This window comes from Sphaeramia orbicularis, chromosome 15 (genome assembly GCF_902148855.1).
Source record: "Sphaeramia orbicularis chromosome 15, fSphaOr1.1, whole genome shotgun sequence".
In the NCBI taxonomy this organism is placed as follows: Eukaryota; Metazoa; Chordata; class Actinopteri; order Kurtiformes; family Apogonidae; genus Sphaeramia; species Sphaeramia orbicularis.
Genome location: NC_043971.1, coordinates 48,524,396 through 48,551,509, shown reverse-complemented (window position 1 = coordinate 48,551,509; position 27,114 = coordinate 48,524,396). Strand labels below are relative to the sequence as shown.

Genomic DNA, 27,114 nt, shown 5'->3' with positions numbered 1-27,114 from the left:
CAGCGTCTGCTGATCTAAAAGGTTTAATACCTGTTCATCCACTAATCCTATCAATTCGTGTAAATAATTGGTGTAAAATACAGTTTGTCATCGTTTCATGGTCATCAGATATGACCCATTTGGACATTTAGAGGCTCCATAGTAAACATGGAAACACCGTCATCTTCTACAACATTGATTCACTAGTAAAACCCATGGAGTTGGATCAATGGCAGTGGATGGAGACAATTATTTTATGTTCAGTTAATGATATATTTTGTTGAAAAAGTCACTGTTTCCTCATTTTTGTATGATTTGATCCAATAAACTTTGAATTTATGAACATCTACATGATCAGGAAATTAAATATCAGAAAATACATGATTTTCACTGAAAAATGTAAAATGCAGAGAATATTATTATAAGAAATGGTGATAAATCACTTGGAAAGACAAAAAAAATCGTGGAAATTGTGACAAAAGTTGTGTGGGGTCTTTAAGGGTTAAACTACAAAGACCTTTTGCAGCATCTTGTCCTTACTAATCTTAAGCTAACCTGCTAAATCAGTCTTTGATTAGTCATTAGAGTAGACCTTATGTCAATGGCAATAACCGAGCTTAAGCCTAGTCCTAACAATTCTAGGTCTTAATGCGGTCTGAGGTGACTGCTCATGTGACGCTGCCTAAAATCTTGTTCTTTCTTGCTAAATTGTATTATTTGCTGCAAGTATAGAAAACCAAATAAAAGGCAGTTTAATTATACAATTTTACCTAACGCTGAAATGAGAATGTGAATAGAGCTGTACAGTCAGAGTAAGAGCACCAGTCCAGCTGAATTACAGACAAGGGGAAACAGTTGACTTAGAAATAAAGAAATAATCATTCAGGGTTTAGTGGTGATGGTAGAGCTGTCAAGTATCAGACCCATCATATCTTCAATGGTGCAGATGCAGCATCAGTGCTGTGTTACAGTCCAACACAAACAGCAAATCTAGTGACAAGTCTCTAAGGTCAAACACATTTCCCAGAATGGAGACATACATCTCCAGTTGAGTGTTTCTGTCTCTAATGAAGCTCTCCTGTGCAAAATCTTGTAAAGTGAAAGTCCAAGACTGTATCTGTGGTATAAATTGTGCAGTTACTGAGAAATGGCCAAATTTGGATTTACTTCTTATTCTAGGCACCTGGTCTTAGGAAAGCTAGGCAGCTGGTGCAGGTTTTAGGACTGACATAGCTTAAGACCAGGTATAAGCTTGTTGCAGCTGGACCAGATGTGAATGAGTGTTGTTGGTTGAAGAGGTCTTGAAACTGAGGATATGTGCAGTCTCCTTTTGTGAGAATAGGCTGCATGTTATCAGAGACAGTGTGGGAGATTTTTGTTAAAACAGGTAAAACTGGTGAGACTACACAGAAGAACCAGTGAAGCAGTTGTTTGCTGATGTTTTGTGCTGCTGGACATACAGCTCCTGTTAAAGTGATGTTGTGTTCTTCACTGTCTGAATCACAAAGACAAAACACAAATGTCAGCTCAGTAGGACAAGGCCAGCATGTGAAAGTGCTACAGCTTTTAGACAAGCTGCACAATTTCTGCTGCTGCAGTTATTTGTTAGCAGTGATGAAGGAACAAAAGCATAGTTAAGGAGCAAAATCGTAGTTTCCTTTAGTAAATAAGAACAAACACAATAACACTGCATTGATAATGATCTTCAGTCCTCCTTCAAAGCCAGGCTTGAGGCACAGCAAGTGTCAAACAAAGGAAAATACTGAAGAAACAGTTGATTCTGGTTCAACTTAGGAACATACAATACTAGAGCTGCAGCTAGTGATTATTTTGTTATCAATTAATCTATTGAGTACTTTCTTTGGTTTGATTTGATTAAACAATTATTTCAATAGGTGAAAAAAATTGCAAAAATGAGAGGCGGACATGTCTGAAAATGACAAACAACTTATCCTTTATTCCAGAACCAGCTGAAACAACAACCACAAAAAGTATAAAAGTAAAAGGATGTAGAAAAAATATCTATATAGAAATAGCAACAATAAGAACAAACAAGTCAAATGACATCTGCAAACAATAAAGGCACTACATTCTTCAAGACATTTGGATCCAACTTACTAACAACTGAACATGGAACTAACATACAACTGTGTGTTGATCCTGGTGTCATGTGAGTCACAATACAAGTCCATGTGAGACACAACAGTGGGACCAATGTTTAGCAGCAGCGAAAACAAGAAAACGAATCTTCAATTTAGGACAATTGTAATCAATTTTTTTTTTTATTGATTCGAGTCAATTACAGCTTCATAAAACATGTAGACTGCCATACTGTACGTATAACAGCGTCCATTTACATTTTCTGTTTAAGTCAACTGAAATGTCATTATTTTTCCTGAAGTGACCCAAATGTGCCAACTGAAATAAAAAAAAAATTACAAATGAAATATATAATATTTACATTGAAGCTGTTCTGGATGACATCTGGACAGAATCTCTTGAAATAATTTTTATATCCACCAGTGTGAGTCAAACTACGACAAATGGTGGGTTTAGGCAAAACCATTAAACTGTGAAGTTTAAATATGAACAAAAAATATGTGAAGTATGTACAGACTCAGTGTTCATATTGATATGATTTTATTATTCAGGACAACGTATGGAAGTGGCTCAAATCAGAACTGAAATATTTGGTGGAATATGTGTTTCTCATATTTGTTAAGAATTTCATGTTCCATTTTTCACATAATTTTCATCTCTTACACTGATTTAACCATTTGTGGTATTTTTGTCTTGTGTCATTTATCATGGTGTTTTCTTTCTGTTGCATAAATGCACAGCTAACATCCTGGTTTCTTCAATTTTCACTCAAGAAATGATGATGATTTGACATTTATCATGATAATTACCAATACTGGCTGATGTGAAAATGTTTTCCATGAGAACAGTTTTGCCAAATTGCCTCGCTCCTTGGCTAATTATTTCCATATTTAATGATTTTATTGTTATGTAAGGGCTTTTTTAGAATTATTATTAATTTTGCATTCATTGCCCACGGTTTGCCCCTCATTTCTTATGTAACACAGTACGACTCTCCGTTTACTTCGGCTCAATGTTGCCGTCACCTCTCTTTATCTTCTGTGCTCTCATCCTGTTTCTTCTAATCCCCTTCTCCACGTTGTTCCCCTCTCATCTTTCCTCTAACCTACCTTCTTTCTCCACAACAATCAGCTGATCCTATTTCCTTTGTCCTATGTGCTCTTTCCCCCTTACCTTTATTTCTTCATTTTCACCTTCTCTGGTTTTGCTTTTAAACTCAAATCCATTTTCCTTTGCAAAATGTTCTTGTAAAGGTATTTGCTTTCTCCATTTCCTGTCATGCTTATCTCGCATTAATTTACTTGCAGCCCTACCCTTTTTTTGCTTTCCTACTAGTTCTCTTTTGTTTCATTCCCATCCTTCCTTTTTACATCATTTCAGTTTTTGGGAAATTGTACTGAGAGTGGCTTTTAACTCATAAAGACCCCAACATCCACTGCCAACCAAAAGTATCCAGTGATCTACAATGTTTAATACCTGTTGATCCAATAATAATATCAATACATGTAATAATTGGTGTAAAATACAGTTTGTCATCTTTTCATGGTCGTCAGATATGACCCATTTGGACATTCAGAGGCTCGGTGGTGAACGTGGAAACACCATCATTTTCTACAACATTGATTCATCACAAAAACCCATGGAGTTTGATAAATGACAATGGATGGAAATACTTGGTTTATGTTCAGTTAATGATATATTTTGTTAAAAAGCCACTTTTTCCTTTTTTTTCCAAGTTTGATTGAATAAACTTTGGATTTACTCTGAGTTTTTGTTAACATCTACATGATCAGCAAAATGAAATCAAGTAAGAAAATACATGATTTTCACTGAAAAATGCAAAATGTAGAGGATAATATTATAATAAATGTTGATATTTCACTTAGGAAAGACAAAAAAAATCATTTGGAAGTTGTGAAAAACCTACATAATCATTTACACTTTATGAAGAGTTTTGAGATCTAAGGGAAATGAATCTTAAGTCATTAGAATGTCCCCTAAACCCAAGGAAATACAACAGGTGTATGTGTGCGCATGTGCTAAGGCATGGCATGGCTCATGTTGCTTCAGTTCAGTTTGCCCTCCACAGTGTCACAGCCACTTATCCTGATGCACATGTTAAGTGCTGTTGTGTATTTTTATCACACTGTCAGAAACACAGCAGGTCCCCCTGGATTCATCAGAGTTGCTAAGTGACTGTAGATTAGTAATGATTTTAATTTGACTCCTCTCTCAAGTGTTACTTGTAATGACCTTCATGCACATGAGCTGGTGGTTAACCAAAGCTCCAGGGAATGTGGTCTGAGAGGGGTTTTCTTTGATTTATTTTTGTGGTTTATTAAGTAGTTGATGTGGGAGGTCAAATGTATGTTAATTAGAACCATTTTCTGAAATATATTTTACATTGAGCTAATATAAAAATGCATTTCTTCAGTAGACAAAAGGCTGAAGTAAGTGAACTAAAACTGTTTATATTGGACCCCTGCGGCATTTGGAAGAATGCTGTCAGCTTGCTCAGCATCTCTATCTGCAATGCAACGCTGATAAGAACTTTAGAGGTATCAGTTATTTTAGTAATCGATTAATATATCAATTATTTTTTTCAATTCCATTCAATTGAATAATTATTTGAATAGGTGAAAAAAAAAATTGTAAAAATGTGAAACAGACGTGTCTGAAAATGACAAACAACTTATTCCAGAACCAGCTGAAACAACAAACACAAAAAGTATAAAAGTAAAGGATATATAAAAAATATCTATATAGAAATAACAACAATAATAACAGTACATAAGTATACACTACTGGTCAAAAGTTTTAGAACACCCCAATTTTTCCAGTTTTGTATTGAAATTCAAGCAGTTCCAGTCCAATGAACAGCTTGAAATGGTACAAAGGTAAGCGGTGAACTGCCAGAGGTTAAAAAAAAAAAAAAAAAAAAAAAAAAAAAGGTAAGGTAAGGTTAAACAAAACTGAAAAATAGTGTACATTTCAGAATTATACAAAAAGGCAAATAAGAAATGGGTTAACAACTTAAAGCAGTTCTGCAGCAATGGAGGTTGATCAAGCCTGGAAAGTTGGTGCTACCAGTGCCTACAGGTGTCCCAACGTTTGTGAATTCCTTCCAACCCCCTCTGTCCGCAGAAGAGTAGTTTTGGAACACACTTTGGTACCATACCGTTGGGAGCATTATTTGAACAGTATTGGACTGCAGAAAGTAGTGTGTTACTATAAAAATGGAAAAGAGGAAAAGGCAATTAACGACAGAAGGGAGACAGAGCATCAGAACACTGAAACATGTAGGTCTGTCCTACAGAGAAATGTCCAAGAAAGTCCAGGTGTCAGTAAGTCCAGTTTCCTTCACCATCCAAAGGCACTCAGAAACTGGACTGAGAAATGCTGACAGGAAGAGGTCTGGCAGAGCCAAAGACACAACAGAATCAGAAGACAAGTTTATGACAGTCAACAGCTGGAGTGAGAGGAGACTGACAGGACAACAGCTGAAAGCACGGAGAAGATAGTGGTGGTAGTAAGCAAGTCTGAGTTTACACTGTGAAGAGAAGACTTCCAGTTGCAGGTTTGATGGGTTGAGTTGCAGCAAGAAAGCCATTGCTGAAACTTCATAATAAGAAAAAGAGGCTTGGCTGGGCCATGAAACATCACTAGTGGACTACTGAAGACTGGAAGAAGGTGTTATGGACTGATCAAACCTGCAACTGGAAGTCTTCTCTTCACAGTGTAAACTCAGACTTGCTTACTACCACCACTATCTTCTCTGTGCTTTCAGCTGTTGTCCTGTCAGTCTCCTCTCACTCCAGCTGTTGACTGTCATAAACTTGTCTTCTGATTCTGTTGTGTCTTTGGCTCTGCCAGACCTCTTCCTGTCAGCATTTCCCAGTCCAGTTTCTGAGTGCCTTTGGATGGTGAAGGAAACTGGACTTACTGACACCTGGACTTTCTTGGACATTTCTCTGTAGGACAGACCTACATGTTTCAGTGTTCTGATGCTCTGTCTCCCTTCTGTCGTTAATTGCCTTTTCCTCTTTTCCATTTTTATAGTAACACACTACTTTCTGCAGTCCAATACTGTTCAAATAATGTTCCCAACGGTATGGTACCAAAGTGTGTTCCAACACTACTTTTATGCAGACAGAGGGGGTTGGAAGGAATTCACAAACGTTGGGACACCTGGAGGAATTGGTAGCACCAACTTTCCAGGCTTGATCAACCTCCATTGCTACAGAACTGCTTTAAGTTGTTAACCCATTTCTTGTTGGCCTTTTTGTAAAACTCTGAAATGTACATTATTTTTCAGTTTTGTTTAACCTTACCTTTTTTTTTTTTTTTTTTTTTTACCTCTGGCAGTTCACCGCTTACCTTTGTACCATTTCAAGCTGTTCATCGAACTGGAACTGCTTGAATTTCAATACAAAACTGGAAAAATTGGGGTGTTCTAAAACTTTTGACTGGTAGTGTGTATATAAATATCTATAGATATAAACAACAACAAACAAGTCCAATGACATCTACAAACAATTTGTGCACTGCAGTCTTCAACACATTTGGATCCAACTTAATAAAAACTGAACATGGAGCTAACATACAATTGAAAAAAACAAAGACAAATATTTTTAATGTTTGTTTGAAAGCTTCAAAGTTTAAAGGAGTAAGTGATGGTTCCAATGTAGTAAAGTGAACATACAGACATTTTCTGCCTTTTCGTCCTCGTCTCTTCTGAGGTACGCTCTATGTTGTTTGTGTGGATTTTGGCCTCGTGTGTGTCACAATAAAGCATCCGTGAGAAACACAACAGTGGAACCAATGTTTAGCAGCAGCGAAATTAAGGAAACAAAGCTTTGATTCAGGAATATGGTAATCAAAAAAATGTGTAAATTGATTTGAGTCAATTAATCAAATAGTAATTTTAGCTCTGCTTTCTGTAAATGTAAGGACACGGTGTAGGTGAGAACAGGTGAGGATGCTGGTCTTAGTAGCAGCAGCCTTTTATTGAGACCCACAGCTGAGCTCAGTGGTACCTAGTTACGTTCACGGCATATGAATGGGCCTGCTGCTAATCTGTGGTGTCAAGGGCGGTCGAACCGGATGCCTCGATTATCTCTAAGTGTTCTTAATTTTCCCTTCTGTTGCAACTTTGTGTGTGTGTGGTGGATAAAGGATGGATGCTCTTTCAATGATAGGACTTGAGCTCTTAGTGTTATTTCAATGTGCCTCCATAAACTCTGTCACCTGTATGTAGGGTAAATGGTGGAAATATAACACTACTGTTTATTCTGCAGTTGAGACACATACAGTACATTAAATGTGCATGACAGCTACAGTGATGATGTGATGGTGATGTTTTACTATGATGATAATGTAATGCAGGTTGATGTTCTTTCGTGCTGTGGGAGAAAAAAAGAGAAAGATTGCTGTGATGCCTAACAGGTACTGTCTCTTTAATATCTCTGTCCAAATGACTTCTGTATCTTTGCACATTGTCTCTGAATAAAAATACATTAAAGCTGCTTATTTCTTATTTACTCACCCTTTTTTATCATTGCATATTGAAATGTTTTCTGAGATTATGTTTCTTCTTTGTTTTTTGTTATTTGGAGAATAATTACATACAGCAGTATGTATGTTTTAATGACTGGATAAGCTTGTGTGTTTAGTAGTGCAATAAAAAAATCGTATATGAACTTGAATAGAGTGAATGAGGTGAGCGAGCAGCATAGCAAGGGAAAAACTGCAATGAAATAGAAAAAGAACCTCATTTTCAAATTTTGTCACAGTTGCGTAATCCTAAAAACACAAACATCCATACCCTCACAAAACTCTACAGAGGCACAACTATGGACTGGTATTGTATCACAGCACATTTTTTTACATTACAACATCCTGCAACATACCACCAACCAAAAATATTACAAAATGACTAATACAGCATTTATAAATATATATGACAATTTAATCTCTGAACTGGACTGAACTGTACTTCCAACATATACTCACTTACTTTGAAACCTAGGTATGCTTAGATGAATATTTGCTGTATGTCCTGGCAGGAACTGAAGAAAGGAACATACAAAGCTCTTTTTCAAAGTTTGTGTAGCAGTCATGCTTGAAAAGTTCTGCTCACAATGGGAGCAATGCTCTGTTTGAGGAACTCTGGCAGCAGCCAACCAGATACTGTCCAAAGGTAGACCAGCAAAGCTTACCCTCAAACCACTGTCTTGTCTCAAATTATTCAGTGAAGGATGAGAGGAAATAAACTGACAACTTTTCCTCAATAGGTTTCAAATGTTTTCCGATGTCACATTGCAGTAGCCTTGACATTGACTTTGTCAAGATTGGTTCCAGATGTTGTTGACAGAGTTCCACCTTTGAACAGAGTCCCTTAATTTTATCTGTGCTTGTGATGAGCTTTTCATTTTGGCCATGCCTGCATGTGTTCAGTACATTCAGATGCTGAAATATATCTGCCATGTATGCCAGCCTTGAACACCACTTATCACTTGCAGGTTGGTATTATCACTCCTCTCATCAGTGGAAAAACTCTTTTTTCAGGTCACAGGATAGCACTTTCCTCTGTGACAACCATCGGACCTCCACATGTTAGGCACATTTGTTATTATTGACTTGCTTCTTTTTTTTCCTCACTCAAAAAACTTTACTATTCTTAGTGGTGCTATTCTTTGGCCAGTATGTTCGTGAAGAGCGGCACCCTCTTGTGGATTAATTGACAAATGCTCATTCCAATGCAATGGACACATGGATGTATGAATATAGTGATGCTTGACAGCATTTGAAATGGATGTACCTACTTACGTATGTAGAGTGAGCATACATGGACCTTTAATGTCTCTGCCACAGTGCGTGGCTTTTTGATTGGGCTACGAGTTTCTCTAAGTAGCTAGCTTGGAGAAGTAATGTATTTCATGACCAATGTAGTGAATTTGGATCATGGTTCTAGACCAGGGGTGGCCAACCCTGGTCCTGGAGAGCCACTATCCTGCATGTTTTAGATGTATCCCTCTTCCAACACACCTGTTTCAAATGATAAGCCTATCATCAAGCTCTGCAGAAGCCTGATAATGACCATCAGGAAGAGGGAAACATCTAAAACATGCAGGATAGTGGCTCTCCAGGACCAGGGTTAGTCACCCCTGTTCTAGACCATCATGAGTCAGCATAGTATCACCTTAATGAGGGTCAAGAATTAAGTGTTCAGTCAGGAGGGGTGATTATGAACTAGCTCACTTATCTGGGCTCCTCATCCCTGAATTTTATGGCGATGGTGGTAATTAACTAAAAAAGCAAACTGTCTAGCATGTGGCTAATGTTGTGCTAGAGTGCTCATAACCTCGAAAATAATATTTACAGCCATTCTTGCCAATGTCGCCCATTGTCACAGACTCTATTCATCTCTATTCTGGGCACAATTTCCAGGGGCATCCAAGGCATGGGGGCTGTCTGGATCAGTGACCTCAGCGTTACATCATTGCTTTTTACCGATGATGTGGTCCTCATCATGTTGTAATTGCAGCCAAGTGTGCAGTGGTTGAGATGAGAATTCATACTTTCAAGTTGGAGTCCATAGTTCTTAGTCAGAAAACGGAGGATTGCCCACTCAGGATAGGAGATCAGTTACTGCCTTCAGGGAGGTGTTGTCAGAGTCTTACTCATAAGTCGTGGAAGAGTGTCGTGGGAATATATGTTTGACAGCAGATACTGTACTGATCTGTTACCATAAAGATATAGCTAAGTCAAAAGGCAAAGCTGTTGATTGAGAATCAGGTTTATTTGTCGCTTCCATAACGTGCACTCAGCATACATGTGAGTGAAATACTGGTCTCCAAAATATCAGGTGCATGTCTCTTTTAAAATATATTTTAAAAGCACACATGCATTTTAAAGCTGCGTGTGACTTTCGTCACCAATTTTTCATCAAATCTGTAAAACCCGAGTCATAGCCTAAGGATCATGAATCTGTTAGTCTTTCCGTGATTACACACCTGACTCACTTCCCTCACGGTGAACAACTTCGAAGTGTATTCCATCACAAGCAGTCCATTTGTTTTACATAACTAAGTGATATGGCACTTGGGCATTTTTGGAAATTTTGTTGGGAAGTGCATTGTGGGAATGGGAATTCCACGCAGCCACAGTATGGCCACAGCAGCAACAAACACAGAAACGGCTTCATTGCTTCTTGCTGCTGCAGCTGCATGGAATTCCGAATAGGCCCAAGTGACAGTTTGGTTTAGGTTTGGTATGTACACAAACCGACGGCTTGTGATGGAGTAAACTTCGAAGTTGTTCACCATGAGGGAAGTGATTCAGGTGCGTAATCATGGAAAGACTAACGGATTCATGATATTTAGGCTATCACTCGGGTTTTACAGATTGATGAAAAATTGGTGATGAAAGTCATATGCGACTTTAGAGACGTAATACACATTTTTAACAACATAAAAATAAAAAGAGCAGCTTGAGGTAAAAAGTGGTAATGCATTTGCATATGCAGTGTAGTGTGTAAAAGGACAAGACATGGTCACCTAACACTGGGGTCTTTAAAAATCAGCCAGTAGAAATTTGTTGGGACATATTTATTAATATGCACACTAGTTTTGTAGGAATATATGGGAAGAGCATTCAGGAGGTCAGAGTTCTGAATCATATGGTCTTAAGTTGTGGGTAGTGACCGAAACAGCAGGAAATGTGTGTTCTTGTTCCCTGTTTTGTGGCTGTTTTGTGTTCATGTCTCAAAATTTGATCCACACTTTTGCTATGTTTGTTTATGTGAGGTGTGTTTAGAGTTGGATCAATTGCTGGTTTGTTTGCTGCTATAGGTTTTGGAAATTTTACCTGTTATAAGAAAATGAGAGAAAAAAAAGTTTTAAAAATTAATTCAAAATTGAAACTTTGACCTAATGTAACCACATCTATTCTGGATCACTTACAAACTATAAACCCAATTTGGTATGAATTCAACCAGTAGTTTTGCTGCTACAGGCATGTGAAATTTTGCCCATTATGAGTAAACTAGCGCATTGACCCGTGGGAATCCACGGGTTCTAGAAGCAGTAGACTTGATACAATGGGGAGCAGAGTTTTTGTAGAAGTTGGTCTTAAATTATGCAAAATTGTATAAATTTAGTGGTGTAACACGCAGATTAGGAAGAAATATGATGGCCCTCATAGTTATATATTGAAATCCCTTGTAACTGAAAAGAATGCATTCGTAGTGATGTTAAATATGTCTTTGAACGGGCTTTACATCATTATTGTATGACTTCATCACATTCACTTTACTTGATGACTTAACTAATCTTACTGGTGTAACACAGATTATGAAGAAACCGAATGGTCTTAGTTCTTAATCTTATTTCTTAATCTTTAGTTTAGTATAGACATGGACGTGAACCATAGACTTTTACACAGGAGATGAAGATGACGGTTTATTGTGAATGACTCCCGGTCCTGCGTGTGGATCCGAACTCCAGTTCGTCTGAGCCTGCAGAACGGTGTGTCACCATGTTGTGGCGAGAGGGGTGGATCTGCAGGGGGACATTGACGGGCGAGGTGCGATCGGGGACCGGCAGAGTGGAACCGGACTACAGTGAACTTGTTAGTGTGTGTGGTGTCTGGATTCAGATCCCCTGAAGTCAGGTCCGTCTGATCGGAGTCAGTGCAGAAAGGTCTGTCGCTGTGTTACAGTGGTGGTGGGGTTCCAGAGGGGGAGGTTAACAGGCAGGGTCTGGCCGGCAGAGTGGAATCAGGCCAGAGTAAGAAACAGACCAACGTTGTTATTGCCGTTTCCGGCTGTGAAGGGACTCATCCACAGGCCGCCTGTAAACCCACTGTAATTTTAAAAATAGGACCAATGGCCCTGTAGCTTACCGGCCAAAATAAAAGCTTTGGGAAATGTATCCAGATGCCATTTATTATCACCCAGTTATGTGTAATTATTATATTACAGAAATAGCCCATGTTTTGGTCATATTCCAATCAGATCTGTAAAAAATTCAAATTCCAACTTGATATCATTGATACTTACTGATTTATTGTATCAATCCACTTCCTATGTGTTATAATGGGGAAATTTTTCAAAGTTGCACCGAATTCAGAATCAGATCCGGATCCAAATAATTTCAATACCTTGTGTTGGCATCATCATAAAGAAGCTGTATACCAAGTTTGAAGTCAATCAGAATTGTATTTTCGGAGAAAAAGACAATTGAAATTTTTTTCCCCATAAGAGCCCATGTGAAATTTTCCATAAGTTCCCGGACCCAGAAGAAGATCCTGATCAGCATGTGGCCATTATGTTTTGGTCATCTCCCCATCAGGGCTGTACTGTAGAAATTTACACTGGATATAATTTATATTTACTGAGTTATTGCATCGATCCACTTCCGTCTCTTATAATGGGGAAATTTTTCAAAGTCGCACCAAATCCAGAATCAGATCCGGATCCAAATAATTGCACTAACTTTTGTTGACATCATCATAAAGAAGCTGTATACCAAGTTTGAAGTCAATTGGAATTGTAGTTTTAGAGAAGAAGATGATTGAAAGTTTTGTAATGGATGACGACAACAGATGCCGACACCGGATGCCGCATGATGACAATAGCTTACGGCCTGTCGGCCGGTAAGCTAAAAAGTAATAACTCCAAAAGTATTGGTCGTATCAATAAGCTGTTTTCACCTGTCTGATCCTTGACCCAAAATACATAAGTACCCCAAAAGGCAAAGGCTAGCTCTATCCAGCTTTTATTAGTTTACCGGCTGACAGGCCGTAAGCTATTGTCATCATGCAGCGTCCGGCGGCGGCGTCTGTCGTCCGTTACAAAAATTTCAATCGCCTACTTCTCCAAAACTACACTATTCTTACAATTCAGACAGTTTGAGTATTTCGAGGTCCCAAAGCTCATGTAGTGTCCAACAGTGACATCCTTAAGTATAACACAGTTTATTAACCAACCCTCACCTATGTTAATACATTTTTTTCCTTTGCATTCATTTTACTTTGATTATCTCCATACACTCGACTTCAAAAACTACAAATGCTCAATCAAATCATGATATTTGAAAGCTGTGCTCCAGCAGATGCAGAGGCTTTTGCATGTTAGTGAAGTAGTTCAGCAATGCTAGATTTTGAACATGTAAATGGCAGTGCTAGCCACGTAGATAAATAAACCAGGATATATTGGCTTTTTGCTTGTAAATAAGCTGCCCAAACATAGTGGAAAATGGTTGTGAATTGGTGTGATAAGTAGGTTGGAGTGTTGTTAAGATTTATTGACACTTCTACTTTTATAGATACTCCTTATCGATCCAGTACTCGAACTGCACTCTTATCGGTTTTTTCAGGGTAGGGTTTTGGTTTTAGTGTAAATTGTCAGCAAAATTACTTGATTTGTTCTCTCATTTATAGTACAGGCTTATGTAAAGAACAATTAGTATTCTTTAGTTGCAAGGTGCAGGAACATTGTTTTTAACTGATCGCTATTATAGATATGATTTTGTTATGATAGTGTGGAACAAATATAAATTATTCACAGCAAAAGAAAAAAAGTCTCTTCTTTACCACATTTAAGTATAAAACTGAGAACTAAATCATATCTCTCAATCTTCCTGTTCTCAATGGACAACAAATCAGGTGATGCTTTTACCATGTTCCGTTGAATTTGTGAACAAACAACTTTTAACATGGAACCCTATTTTTCTACTCTTGTTTCTCTAGCACCATTAGAAAAAGTACCCATCCCTACTAATGGATCAGAATAAAGTAGAAGTGGTGTAGAAGTGAAGAGCTCCTTTAAATTGAAGAAAGCCACCTCACCTGCTGGGGATCAGATGAAAACTTCCAAAAAAAAAAAAAAAAGTTACAACTAGAAAAGCACTTGGAGAGCGCAGACCTCTGCCAAGGCAGATCAGTGCCCCCCCCCCCCCCCAATCACCACCAAAATTTAATCATTTTTTCCTTGTGCCAGTATCAACATTTCCTGAAATTTTCATCCAAATCCATCCTTAACTTTTAGACTTATCTTGCACACGGACAGACAGACAGACAAATAAACCAACGCGGGCAAAAACATAACCTCCTTGGCGGAGGTAATAACTCTGAAGCTGTGTCCTTGATGTGGGAGCAGACCACTTGACCACTGCCTGAACCTTGGAAGGATCAGCCCTATTGTGCCATTTCACTTCTTAGCCTTCACAAAACGTTTGTTTTCAAGCATCCTCTCAACACAAGATAAACATGTGGAATGTGCAAGACCAAAATGTCGTCAAGGTAAACAGGTACAAAATGGTTCAACATGTCTCAGAGAGCATCATTAATTAGGGCTTTAAAGACTGTGAGAGCATCGGTCGTTTTGTCTAAGATTTATCACCCTTCGTAATCATAACCAAGTGGTAGGCATTGTAGAGGTCGAAATTGGAAAAGACTGTGGCTTGATGTAGATTTGAAGGTTGAGTCAAGGAAGGCCAGTGGGCATTTGTTTATCACAGTACTGTCATTCAAACCCCTGTAGTCAACACAGTGACTAAGGGTTTCATACTTCTCAACCAAGAAAAATCCAGCCCCCACACCCCCACAGGAAAAGAAGAGGGTTGGATTAAGCCTGCATCTAAATATTCAGAACTGTACTTCTTCATAGCAACATGTTCTGGTTATAAATTTGCTGGAAGGGAGGGGTGCACCAGAGCAGGTTGAGTAATCGTAAGGCCTGTGTGGTGGTGGAGACAGCACTTGGTCTTTACTGAACACTTTTTTTAAGTCATCGTATTCTGGTGCAGCATTAGTGACATATATTGATTTAGGAGTGATTGGGTTGGAGGTAGATGGCGGGACTTCTGATTGCAAACAGTGCAAATGACAGAAAATGATCCAATTGATTAGGGCTGCTCGATTATAGAAAAAAAAATAATCATGATTATTTTAGCAATAATTGAAATCACGATTATTAAAAACGATTATTTGTTAACCTTAAAGTTGTTTATTTTTTTCTTGCAAAACAATATAAGATATACTCTTTAAATATAAATAAAGCTTTTAACCATTAAAACAGTATGTTCACTTTTGTACGAAACAAAAAAATCTTTGAATGCAAATAAGTATACTGTAAATTCAAGTATGTTTCCTTTTGTAAACAAATAGTGCACTGGAATTAAACTGCTCTAGACTTGCCATAGAACTGGAGCAATAAAAAAAAAAAAACTCATGTAAAGTGCAAATTATAAATTCAAGTATGTTCAATGTAGTATGAAACATAGTAAATTCAGTGGCGTGCCGTGAGGTTTCAGTTTGGTAAATACGGGAGTTGCAGCGTAAAGAGATTCGGAGACTGAAGATTGCAGTGCGGACGAAGTTGTAGACGGAGTTTTTTTTTATGTGTTTTAGTTTTTCATAAGATTATGATAAAGGTTGCGGTGGTTAAACTTTAGATGGTTAAAAAGGTTCGCTGTGTTACCGGTCGGTGCGGACACTACTACGAAACACTTTTTGCACGTAATGGGTTTTTGCTCTTCATCAAACCCAAAGTGATTCCATACAATTGAATTTGACTTGCCTTTTTTGTTTACCAAGCACTTCTGCTGCGATTCTCCTGCTATTTTTCCAGACCGCTAGGTACAACTTTCCTCTTGGGTGGACCTGTCGGCTAGCTGGCAGCTGTAGCTTAGAGGGGGGCGGGGCAGAGCAGCTCATGGTAGCTTGCGTGCACGTGAATTAAACAACTCAAAATTAATAATCGTTTTTTTCTCGATTACATAATTTTTGTAATCGTTGCGTGTAATAATCAAAATCATAATTGAATTTCGATTAATTGCACAGCCCTACAATTGATTATGGAAAGGGTTGACCAGGCAATGCTGGTATTGTGGAGTTTCAGCCAGGAGACTAAGAACTATGGGTGAAGAAGGACTTCACTGGGACCGTTCTCACCACGACCACACTCTCTGAGTTTGGAAGACCGTACTCAGTGAACTTGATCTTGAGAAATGTCCTTAGAGCCAGACCTACTAAGATCCCAATTTGCGTGTACTCATTTGCTTGCGCAATGTAGAATTTTGCATGTGGGGTTGAACCGCGGTTTGCAGGTGATTTACTAAGATTACCTGTGCAAATGACAGCAGGTGCAAAGTCTTGGAGACTGCCCTATTTAAATGAGGATTTTGCATGCGCTACTGGTTTTCGTCATGTAGATAATACGCTGGAAAAACTGCTTTGGGATATGCCATCACTAATGGCAACAGTGCGCTGAATGATTCAGATGCACGGAAATCTAATGTTGCAAGGAGTTTTGTCATAGAAGGTATTTCATGACTCATTCATTCATTTATTTTTCATGTTAGAGGTGGGGGGGCCGTGGGGGTTGTTGGATTGAGACATGTTAAATGTAGGCGCAGTTTCTATTAGCAAAATTGCTTTTGGGTTTGATTAATCACTTTGCGTGTGCTATTTCAATATATTTGCATTGTCTCCTCCCAGCACACGCACAATTGCATGTATACGCTCCAAATTGCATATTTATTGCGGCAAACGTACTAACTGAATGCAGATGCGGTATTTAGTAGTTAGTAAATCAGTTTGTACATTTTTTTGTGTGTGCAATGAGTTTGCACACGTTTTTACACACGCAAACCTTTAGTAGATCCGGCCCTTAGTCTCCTTTTAACAAACAACGTCAGAACGGACAAATCACACTGGCTCTAACAGTTGTTTAGGGGGGTCACCAGTGGTTGTGCAGGTGAGGGGCTATTCAGTCAATTCAATCTGCAATTTCATTACTGTATCCCATTAAATATTATACACTGCACCTTTTACCCAGAATGTAAACTGTGGTTAACATGACTGACAAATCGAATGGCTTTGTTTACACTCCTGAATAAGTGTGTCTAACTAGTTTATTTTTTGACTGATATTCTAGCTCTTCTGTATCCATGAAATTTCCTTTAAACATATTCCTATATTCTGATGCCTTATTCAGCACTTGAGAACAAAATTAGTTTTACCGACTTTCTGTGTGGGCTTTGTTACTGACTCTATTTCATACTGTCCAAATTTTCATGTCAGGGAGTAGACTATCCAGCATCCTACAGATTATACTGCTTATTTGCGTTATGGTTATATATTTTTGTTGGCTTTCTCAACCTCTAACCACCAAAGTGCACTGGTGTGGTTTCCACTTTTGCAGCTGTGTCATAGAGATTAGACTAAGCACATTCAAATCTCAAGACACCATACTGTTAGTTGTGAAAACCAGTGACTCAGTAGACTGACTGGTATGTGTCAGCAAGACTGGGTTATGTCCTAAATGACACTCAGGAGTTAACACCAGAGGGGATTACATCACTAAAGATAGGTCTTAGTCAAACCAGTTGTAACCTTTAACCTGTTAGCTGAGTGGGAGATTTAATTAGCAAAATATTATAAAATATAAAATATTAAATAGCTAGTGCTATTTTTCCAGGAAAAAAATTGTTTCACATGATCATGAATTGTTCAGCAAACATCATTTCTTAAAACTGCACATTATACTGCTTTAAATACATTAAACAAAGAGTTAGCAGATTATATGCTCATAAAGGTTTACTCAGTGTTACTCCAAAATAAGTTGTTGGTGTATTACTAACCTCTCATTAATCATATTTCTTGCCTCCACAGATCCACTATGCATGTTTCCTACTGCAGCTGTAAAAGCTGGATTGAATATACATTGCAGATGTGTAACTAATTGCTTCTTAGCTGACATTCTTTTCATCTGTCATATTAGATACAATATCAAAAATTAATTTTTTGGTGTTAATGACCGGTTTGGATGTCTGCTACATATTCAAACAGGACAAGGTCTAATTTAGAATACCCACAATCCAATGGTTACTTTTCATGCTTCAGGTTTTAGGCGTCCAAAATAAAATCTACGGTGTCAATTTGAATATCTAGAATACACTGAAAATGTCATTTTTGATTTTTTTGAACCCGTTTATGTCATGACTTCTAAACATACAGGGCCATATCTTCTAAGGTCCCAAATTGCGTGTACTAATTTGTGTGCGCAATCCAGAATTTTGCATGTGGGGTTGAACCGCAGTTTGCGAGTGATTTGCTAAAATTGCTTGCGCAAATGTCAACAAGTGCAAAGTCTTGGAGACTGCCCTTTTGAAATGAGGATTTTGTGTGCGCTAAACTGCTCTGGGATACACCAGCACTAATGGGAACAGTCACTGAATGATTCAGATGCATAGAAATGTAATGTTGGAGGAGTTTTGTCATAGAAGGTATTGCATGACTCATTCATTCATTCATTTTTCATTTTAAAGGTGTGTGTGTGTGTGTGTGTGGGGGGGGGGGGGTTGTAGTTGGATTGAATGACTGTCAGGTGCACATAATTTTGTCACACTGTTGCCTAATGTCAGTGCGTATTTTTAATCACAATCATCAGGAGTGGAAAAGATTCTTATAAAGTGTGTGTGTGTGTGTGTGTGTGTGTGTGTGTGTGTGTGTGTGTGTGTGTGTATGCATCTCGATTATTTTTTTTTCCCATCACTCAAAAAATGTTCACACAAGGGTGAAAAATGCGTTCTCTACATCTCGTTTCATCATTTCGATGTCTCCTAACCGCAGCCATGTTTGCGCAATTACACACCCAACCCGTTTGCACCTCCTTTTGAGACGTGGTAAATATAGACGCAGTTTCTATGAGCAAAATTGCTTTCAGGTTTGATAAATCCCTTTGCTTGTTCTAAATTAATATATTTACATTTTCTCCTCCCAGCATGCGCACAATTGCGTGTAAACACCCCAATTTGTATATTCATTGTGGCAAATGTACTAACTGATGCAGACGCGCTATTTTGCACCTTTGAAAGTCACAACCCTTAGTGCACACTGTTAGTAAATCAATTTGTACATTTTTTTGCATGTGCAATGAGTTTGCACACGTTTTAATACATGCAAACCTTTAGTAGATTCGGCCCACAGTTTCCAAGAATTTGGAATACAAGGATCCTAAGGCTGTATATATGGCATTGTGGATATCTGAAATCTTCATTTTGATCAAGAAGAGATGCATAACAGATATGTGTAATGAATATCCAGTCTAGAGATTAAATGGAAAAATGGACAGTTAACCTCTTGAGGGTTTTTTGACATCTCACATTTCATTTTAGCTTGTACAACATAAATACAGACAGGTCCACATACAGTGTATGTGCACAGTGACATAGATTTTGCAATATTCCTGCTGTACACCATCACAGTGCATTTAAAATGAAGCAATCAAAATGTGGTTGTTTTGTGGACTTCCAGCATTAACCATTTAGGAATTACAACTATTTTAAATCAAGTCCGCCCATTGTCAGAGGCTAAAAATGTATTTGGTCAAACTAAGATTGTTATAAATATAAGGACAAGTTTTGATGCTTGGATGAAAATCCTTTGCAGTCAGTAGCTGCCTGAAGTCTCCAAGTCACCAAACACTGAAAATTTCCTGGTAATACTTGGCCAGGCTTTTGTTCCAGCTGTCTTTAGTTTCTGCTTATTTGTGGGTCTTTGTGCCTTCAGTTTAGTCTTCAGGAACTGAAAAGTATGTTCTATTGGGTTGAGAACAGGTGACTGACTTGGCCACTGAAGAACAAACTTGCTGTTACTTTACCTTGAAAGGCTCTTAACTTGCCTTTGCAGTTTGTTTTGGTTATCCATTTGCAGTGTGATATACTGTCTTATCTGTTTGGTACCTTTTGGCTGAATCTGAGCACAGAGGACAGCCTTATATACTTCAGGATTCATCCTTTTACATCTATCAACATTCATATCATCAATAAACACCAGTGACTCAGTACCAGTGGCAGCCACACATGCCCATGTCATAACACTGCCACCACCATGTTGGACAGAGGATGTGGTATGATTTGGATCATGACCAAAGTTTTCTTTTACCATCATTCTGGCACAAGTAAATCTTTCTTTCATCTGTACTGAGAATCTATTTCTAGAACTGGGCGGGCTTTCACAGATATTTTCTGGTGAATTCTAAACTGTCCCTCCTGTTGTTGAGTGTTACCAGTAGTTTGTACCTTGTTTTTAACCCTCTGTATTTACACTTTTGAAGGTGTCTCTTGATTGCAAACTTTGATTATGATACGTTTTTCACCATGAGTGTGTTCTAGATTTAACAGGATGTTGTAAATGAATTTCTCTTCAACAACAAAAAGATGTTTAGGTCCATGTTCTTCCAGGCCTTTAATGTTGCTGCGCTCATTTTGGGAATGCACCAAATGGTTGATTGGCCACTCCTAAGGTTTTCACTATCTCTGATAGATTTATTTAGTCTTTTCAGTTAAATAACTAAATCACTTATACTGATACCTCTTTGGACCTCATATTGAGAATTCCAGAAGAGCTACTAATTGCAAATTCAACGTTTGGAATGAACTCCTTACCTTTTATCTGCTTAATTTAAAGAATAACCAGGGAACAGGGCATATCTGTACATGAACCTGCCTGTCTCTCAGTTCTCCAGTTACTTATGATGGAGGGATTCAGTTTAAATGGTTGGAATTCCTTAACAGTGAATGCAGGATTTTTGTCAAACCCCTTAAATTAAAACTGAAAGTCCCCAGTTCCATCACATCTTGATTGTTTCATTTCAGCTCCACTGTGGCGGTGTACACAGACACAATTACAAACATTTTGTCATTGAAATTCAGAGGGGCCCGACTGTGGATTGTGGATGTCTTGCCATACAGTTTCTTCTTGTAAAAATATCATTGTGGATATCATTAATGAGCATTCTGACCAGAGCAATTACACTGTTATGGAAATCTAAAATCTAATTACAGATGTCATTCCTGTAAATGTTAAAATGGCTTATCATGGTTACCATGGACTCAAATGATGAACAGGAATGATCTGTTTCTTTTCCTCATTTCACTGCCTGAGCTGCATCATGATTTAAGCTTTATGTGTACTGCAGAATGGCCTTAGTGAGGAGAAAAAAGAGGAGGCTTGAGGATTATTTTTAGCCTATTCTGGAACTAGCATCCCCCCATAGAGACAGTTTCATATATAGCAGGCACCAATGAAGCCTTGTTCTGGATGAAGTACCTTTTCCAATTATACCCAGTCTTCTCAAGTAGTAAATGAAAAGGCTGTGTCTGTGAAAGACACCCTTTGTTTGTCAGTAATTTAACTGAGCCCTGCACGGAAATCTAATTGTGTGTGTGTGTGTGTGTGTGTGTGTGTTTATTTCCATGTGTGTTTCAGACCGTGGAAAGGGCAGGCAAAGACAAGCCATTTTAGGAGAACACCCGTCGTCCTACAGCGATAACGGTTATGGTAAGACACACACACTTAAACTGGTAACTGTATCCACTGGCTTGCACAATGCTGCTACTTCATCTGTATTCGCCACCATACCTTAGAGGTGAAACCTGACTCTTTGATCTACACACACACACACACACACACGCACACACACACACACACACACACACACACACCTCCACACACACACACCTACACATACACACACACACACACACACACACACACATCCACCCAGCTGTAGGTGTAGATTGCCACTCGTGTAATGGTCAGAGGCAGAGCAGTAAGGATACCTTCTCTTCCTGTGTTTGGAAACTGATCTTGGCAATTATAGTGTCTTTAATTTAGGTTAACACACACATGAAGATGTGTACATAGAAATACATTCAATCCTTAAACATTCAGTCCTTAAACATGCCAAATGGCTGTTTATGTTCATGTGTTTGACAATAAGATAAGATATGACAAGGAAATTTGCAGTGTTTACAGTGGCAAAAATACCAAAAAAAGTGCAGAAAGATGGATAGAAACATTCCAGAGTGATAAATTAAATATAAGTGAATCTGATATTTAAATGACTTATGTACATATATACATATTATTTACATATTTTTAATATAGTTGCACATGATGTTAACATGAGTATTATAATGTATAATATAGCAAATGAAAATGACCTTTTTCCTAGACTGTAATTTGTCTTGTTCCAGTTGACATTAGTCTGATTGATTCTTCATCAACAATGCACCTTCATCTGTGACGATTAGTAACTTAATAAAGTCCAATCCACAGGGCAGCGCCAAAACATCTGATTGGCCCCCCAGTGAGGTCTAACTCACAACTGGGTGAAAACTGGAGCTGATGCTATCAATTGTTCTAGTACTTGATTAATCTGTCGATTATTTTCCTTGATTTGATTTGTTTAAATGGTTATTTGAATAGGTAAAAAAAATTGTAAAACGTGAAAGAGACATGTCTGAAAACAACCAACAATTTGTCCTTTACTGCAGAACCAGCTGAAACAACAACCACAAAAGGTATAATAGTAAAAGGATATATATATTTAAAAAATCTATATAGAAATAACAATAATAACAGTATATATATATATATATATATATATATATATATATATATATATATATATATATATATATATTTAAACAACAAACAAGTCCAATGACATCTACAAACAATATGTGCACTGCAGTCTTCAACACATTTTGATCCAATTTACTTACAACTGAACATGGAACTAACATACAACTGAAAAAAATAAAGACATATATTTGTAATGTTTGTGTGAATGCTTCAAAGTTTAAAGGAGTAAGTGTCTCTTCTGAGCTACACTCCATCATGTTGTTTGTGTTGATCCTGGCATCATGTGCAACACAATAAGCGTCCATGTGAAACACAACCGCAGGACTAAAGTTTAGAAGCAGCGAAATTAAGAAAACAAAGCTTGGATTCAGGAAAATTGTAATCGAATAGTTTCTTTAATCACTTTGAGTCCATTAGTTGATCAATCGTTTCGGTTCTACTCTGTTAAAAGCTCAGCTGGTTTTGTGCCCCCCTCCTCCTCCTCAGGTCCACCTTGTCCCCTGCTGCCTCTGCCTGGCAACAGCAGGTACAAGCTCACTTCAGTGGATGTTCCAGACATGGTGACCTACCCTCTCCCTCAGTCATCCACCTCTTATTCTGGCCACGCCCCCAGCTCTGTCGCCATGGTGAGTGGCCTCCATCCATCCAAGATGAACTGCACCCGTATCTTCAACCTCTTCTGCCTCTATGGAAACATTGAAAAGGTATGTTATGGGGATATAAATCTGTGGGGACTTCAGTCAATCTACTCTGGAGATACTTCTAGTCATACACACATATGTGTAATATTGAGGTTTAAGAGATGTTTTAGGGGTCTCTGGCAGTTATGTGCCCTCTCAGCTTGAATTACTGATGCTGAAGGAAAATAAAAGCTGAAAAGATACTATTTTTGTGAAGAATTTACTGTATTTTTTTAGACCTAGTTTTATGTCCATATTTGTCAAAATATGCCCCACGAAATTACATGTGCACAGTCCATTGAGCACTTAAAGTGTCTTTTACATACAAGTGGTGACTTTTATTTATTTTATCTACCGGCTGTGTTTTAGATGTTTTTCATTTATTTACCCTATTATTTTGGATATGTTTTATCAATTTTAGCATATTTTTACCTCTGCCAGGAGGTATTGTGATTGCTTTGCTTTGTGTGCGTGCGGGTTTGTTTGTTTTTTAGCAAGATAACTCAAAAAGTTATGGACAGATTTTCATGAAATTTTCAGGAAATGTTGATACTGGCACAAGGAAGAAATGATTAAATTTTGGTGGTGATGGGGGGTGGGGCAATCAAAAGACAGCGCAGATCTCTTCCAAGGCAGATCAGTGGGCCCCCATTATGGAAGCAAATCTTTGTCATCAGAGACTGAAAGGTTGTATTTTGCAGTAATTTAGGTTGAAAGGTTGTATTTTGCAATAATTTAGGTTGAAAGGTTGTATTTTGCAATGGTTTTTTTTTTTTGAATGGTTGTATTTTTACACATAGAGTTTCATATTCTGAATTCAATTATTCAAAAAAAAAAATTTTTTTAATTCAATATTCTTAATTACAATGCGTTTCAAATTCAATCTAAAAAAATTCAACCTAAAAAAAATTCGATATAACATCTTGACCAGGCAAAACCAATAGAGTACGGAGCCACTCGATCTAACTTTCACCCAATAATACATCGCGCTGAAGATCACGTGATGCTCACTTAGCAGCACAGGACGGGACTCCTGTGAAAAACCATGCTCTTGTTTCGCCGCCGTGCACATTCTTGGACCTATTCCCGGTTGCGCTGCTTCCTCATGATGGGGAACAGCAAGACGGGGTCTGGTACTGGAGACGCTCTCAAAGAAGCAACTGCTGCTCTTGTGTTTACAGTCCTATCTTGCAATCCACAGGCGAAAGACACAAATATTCACTCTGTGGCATATGTCATAAACATAAATATGTGGGTTTCTATTTGACATACGTAGAAACACAATGGAAGAATAGTCTGTAAACAGATTATTAGTGAGGTCAGCAGAGCGGGATTGTTATTCAAGTTTATGTGAGAAATAAGAAAACACAGACAAAATGAACTTTATGCATTTCAAATGGGTTTATTCACACTGAAGTCAAAAATAACTAGGCTCAAATACAAAATGCTTTCAGAACTTTACAAAAGGGAAGAAAAATCCAGGTGCTGTTGCTGTGAATCTGCCTCCTCGTCCATGGACAACAGCTGTAAAGAACACAACAAGAAACCATGGTTTAATCGGACATGTTCTCCCCAGTGTGGACAATAACCCTGTCTACTGGAACTTGGTTCAGTTAACTACTCGGTTCAGTTCTGACTTTTATGAAACCACCGACAAACAGCGTTGGAGACAACACGGAAATATTACTATTAGCTTGTTGTTAGCATACCAGTAGCTAGAGCTTTAACATCCCTAACGTTTGTACTTCACTTTCATCTCTAAAGTCGACTTTTTGTGAGCCATTAACCATGTGTTTTAGAAACAAAACTTACCAGTATCGTCTACCGCTGTTTTGCCTGGTCAAGATGTTATATCGAATTTTTTTAGGTTGAATTTTTTTAGATTGAATTTGAAACACATTGTAATTAAGAATATTGAATTAAAAAAATTTTTTTTGAATAATTGAATTCAGAATATGAAACTCTATGTGTAAAAATACAACCATTCAAAAAAAAAAAAAAACATTGCAAAATACAACCTTTCAACCTAAATTATTGCAAAATACAACCTTTCAACCTAAATTATTGCAAAATACAACCTTTCAACCTAAATTATTCCAAAATACAACCTTTCAACCTAAAGTACTGCAAAATACAACCTTTCAACCTAAAGTACTGCAAAATACAACCTTTCAACCTAAAGTACTGCAAAATACAACCTTTCAACCTAAATTATTGCAAAATACAACCTTTCAACCTAAATTATTGCAAAATACAACCTTTCAATCTCTGATGACACAGATTTGCTTCCATACCGTAGTGAACGTGAAAACATCGTCATCTTCTACAATACTGATTCACCAGTGAAACCCATGAAGTTTGATAGAGGACAGTGGATGGAGACGCATGTTTTATGTTCAGTTAATCATATATTTGGTTAAAAATGCCTTTTTTCTGATTTGATCTAATAACCTTTCAATTTAGTCTGAGCTTTAATGAACATCTCTAAAATCAGTTAATTAAGTATAGGAAAATACTTGATTTTCACTGAGAAATGCCAAATTCAGAAGATAATATTAAAATAAATGGTGATAAATTACTTAGGAAGCATTAGATTTTTAGGAAAAAAAAAATGTAGAAGTCAACACAAGAGTAGTTCTGGGTCTTTAAGGGTTACTTTTATGGTTAAAATAAGGTTAGAGACAGGGGTAAATCTGTGGGTAAATAATGAATGTAGGTCAGCATAGATCTGGGTAATTCAGCCAAATATGTTGATAATGATTTTTTTTTTTTTTTTTTTAATTTTAAAAGGTTTTTCAATGTAACAACATTGAACAAACACTAACAGTAACTCTTTTACATATATACGGAATAATAAAATAACACAAAATAAACTAAAAAAAAAAATACAATAATGAATATTTTTAGTCAATATTGATCATTGCACATGATGGATGTCAAATATTTTTGTCTTAATTGTAAATGGGCCATTCCACCGAATGGGTGCTATTTGCTTGTTATAACGCTTCCAAATTAAACTTCATTTTTTGTCTTTTTTCAACACTGAATCTAATAACACACATACAGTCTACTCTCGTTATACCGCCAACTTCCGTTCACGGCCAAATTGGCGGTATAGCGAAAATGGCGTTACAACGGGTTGCGTCCATAATGTGCATGTCTTTACTATATGATGTCTATGCTGCCTCCGTTAACCCGTTCTAATTGCGTTTCTAAATAAATCTTGATTCTGTTATGTTGTAAGGGATCATTTAAAGTGGGGAAACATTTTAGGCATTATTATACCGTGTCGGGAAATGACACCCCATCATCTTGAGGCTTTGGCTTAATCCCACGTCCTCTTCCCGACATCCTGACCTACTGAGTGTTCTGCGATAAATGAACGGTGGCTGTTCCGTAGACCTACTCGTAGCTTGTCGCGATCAGCGTCTGGCGCGTTTGTTTCAGTGCATTGTTAAAATTTATGTGTACTCGATGGCAATCACGCTGGCAGTATAACGGTCGGGAAATCCATGGTATAAGTGTTGTTTGTGCATGGAACTGGGCTGGCGGATGGCGATAGGCGGAAATGGCGGTAGCTAATGGAATAATGCATTGGGGATTTTTGTGCAATGGTTTTGGTCGGCGGTGAGCGAAAATGGTAGTATAACGGCGGGCAGTTTAACGAGAGTAGACTGTATTTAACTATTCAAAATGTGTATTGGTCTCAGGCAACTTTATTTCATTTTTTACAAGGTTTTTAAGCGGAACATGATTGCATTTTTCTCAGTCCTGTTACCAAAACTCATGTGACATTTAAAAAGCACACTTAAAAGCTTGTCAACTAATTCCTTAGTTTTCCTCTCAACAAAGTGTTTATTTCAAAGAAATGGTTGGTTACATGTTAAAATAATTAATATTTGTGACTAAAAAATCA

At 37.7% G+C, this 27,114-nt stretch overlaps 1 protein-coding gene across 1 annotated transcript in view; it reads left to right on the top strand.

Annotated features, from left to right (window-relative positions):
• LOC115434524 (heterogeneous nuclear ribonucleoprotein L-like) overlaps positions 1–27,114 on the top strand; it is a 110,703-nt gene that overhangs the window by 65,602 nt on the left and 17,987 nt on the right. The window contains 2 exon segments of the mRNA XM_030156517.1: positions 21,358–21,429; positions 23,005–23,222. Of these exon segments, the coding sequence (XP_030012377.1) occupies positions 21,358–21,429; positions 23,005–23,222 (290 nt within the window).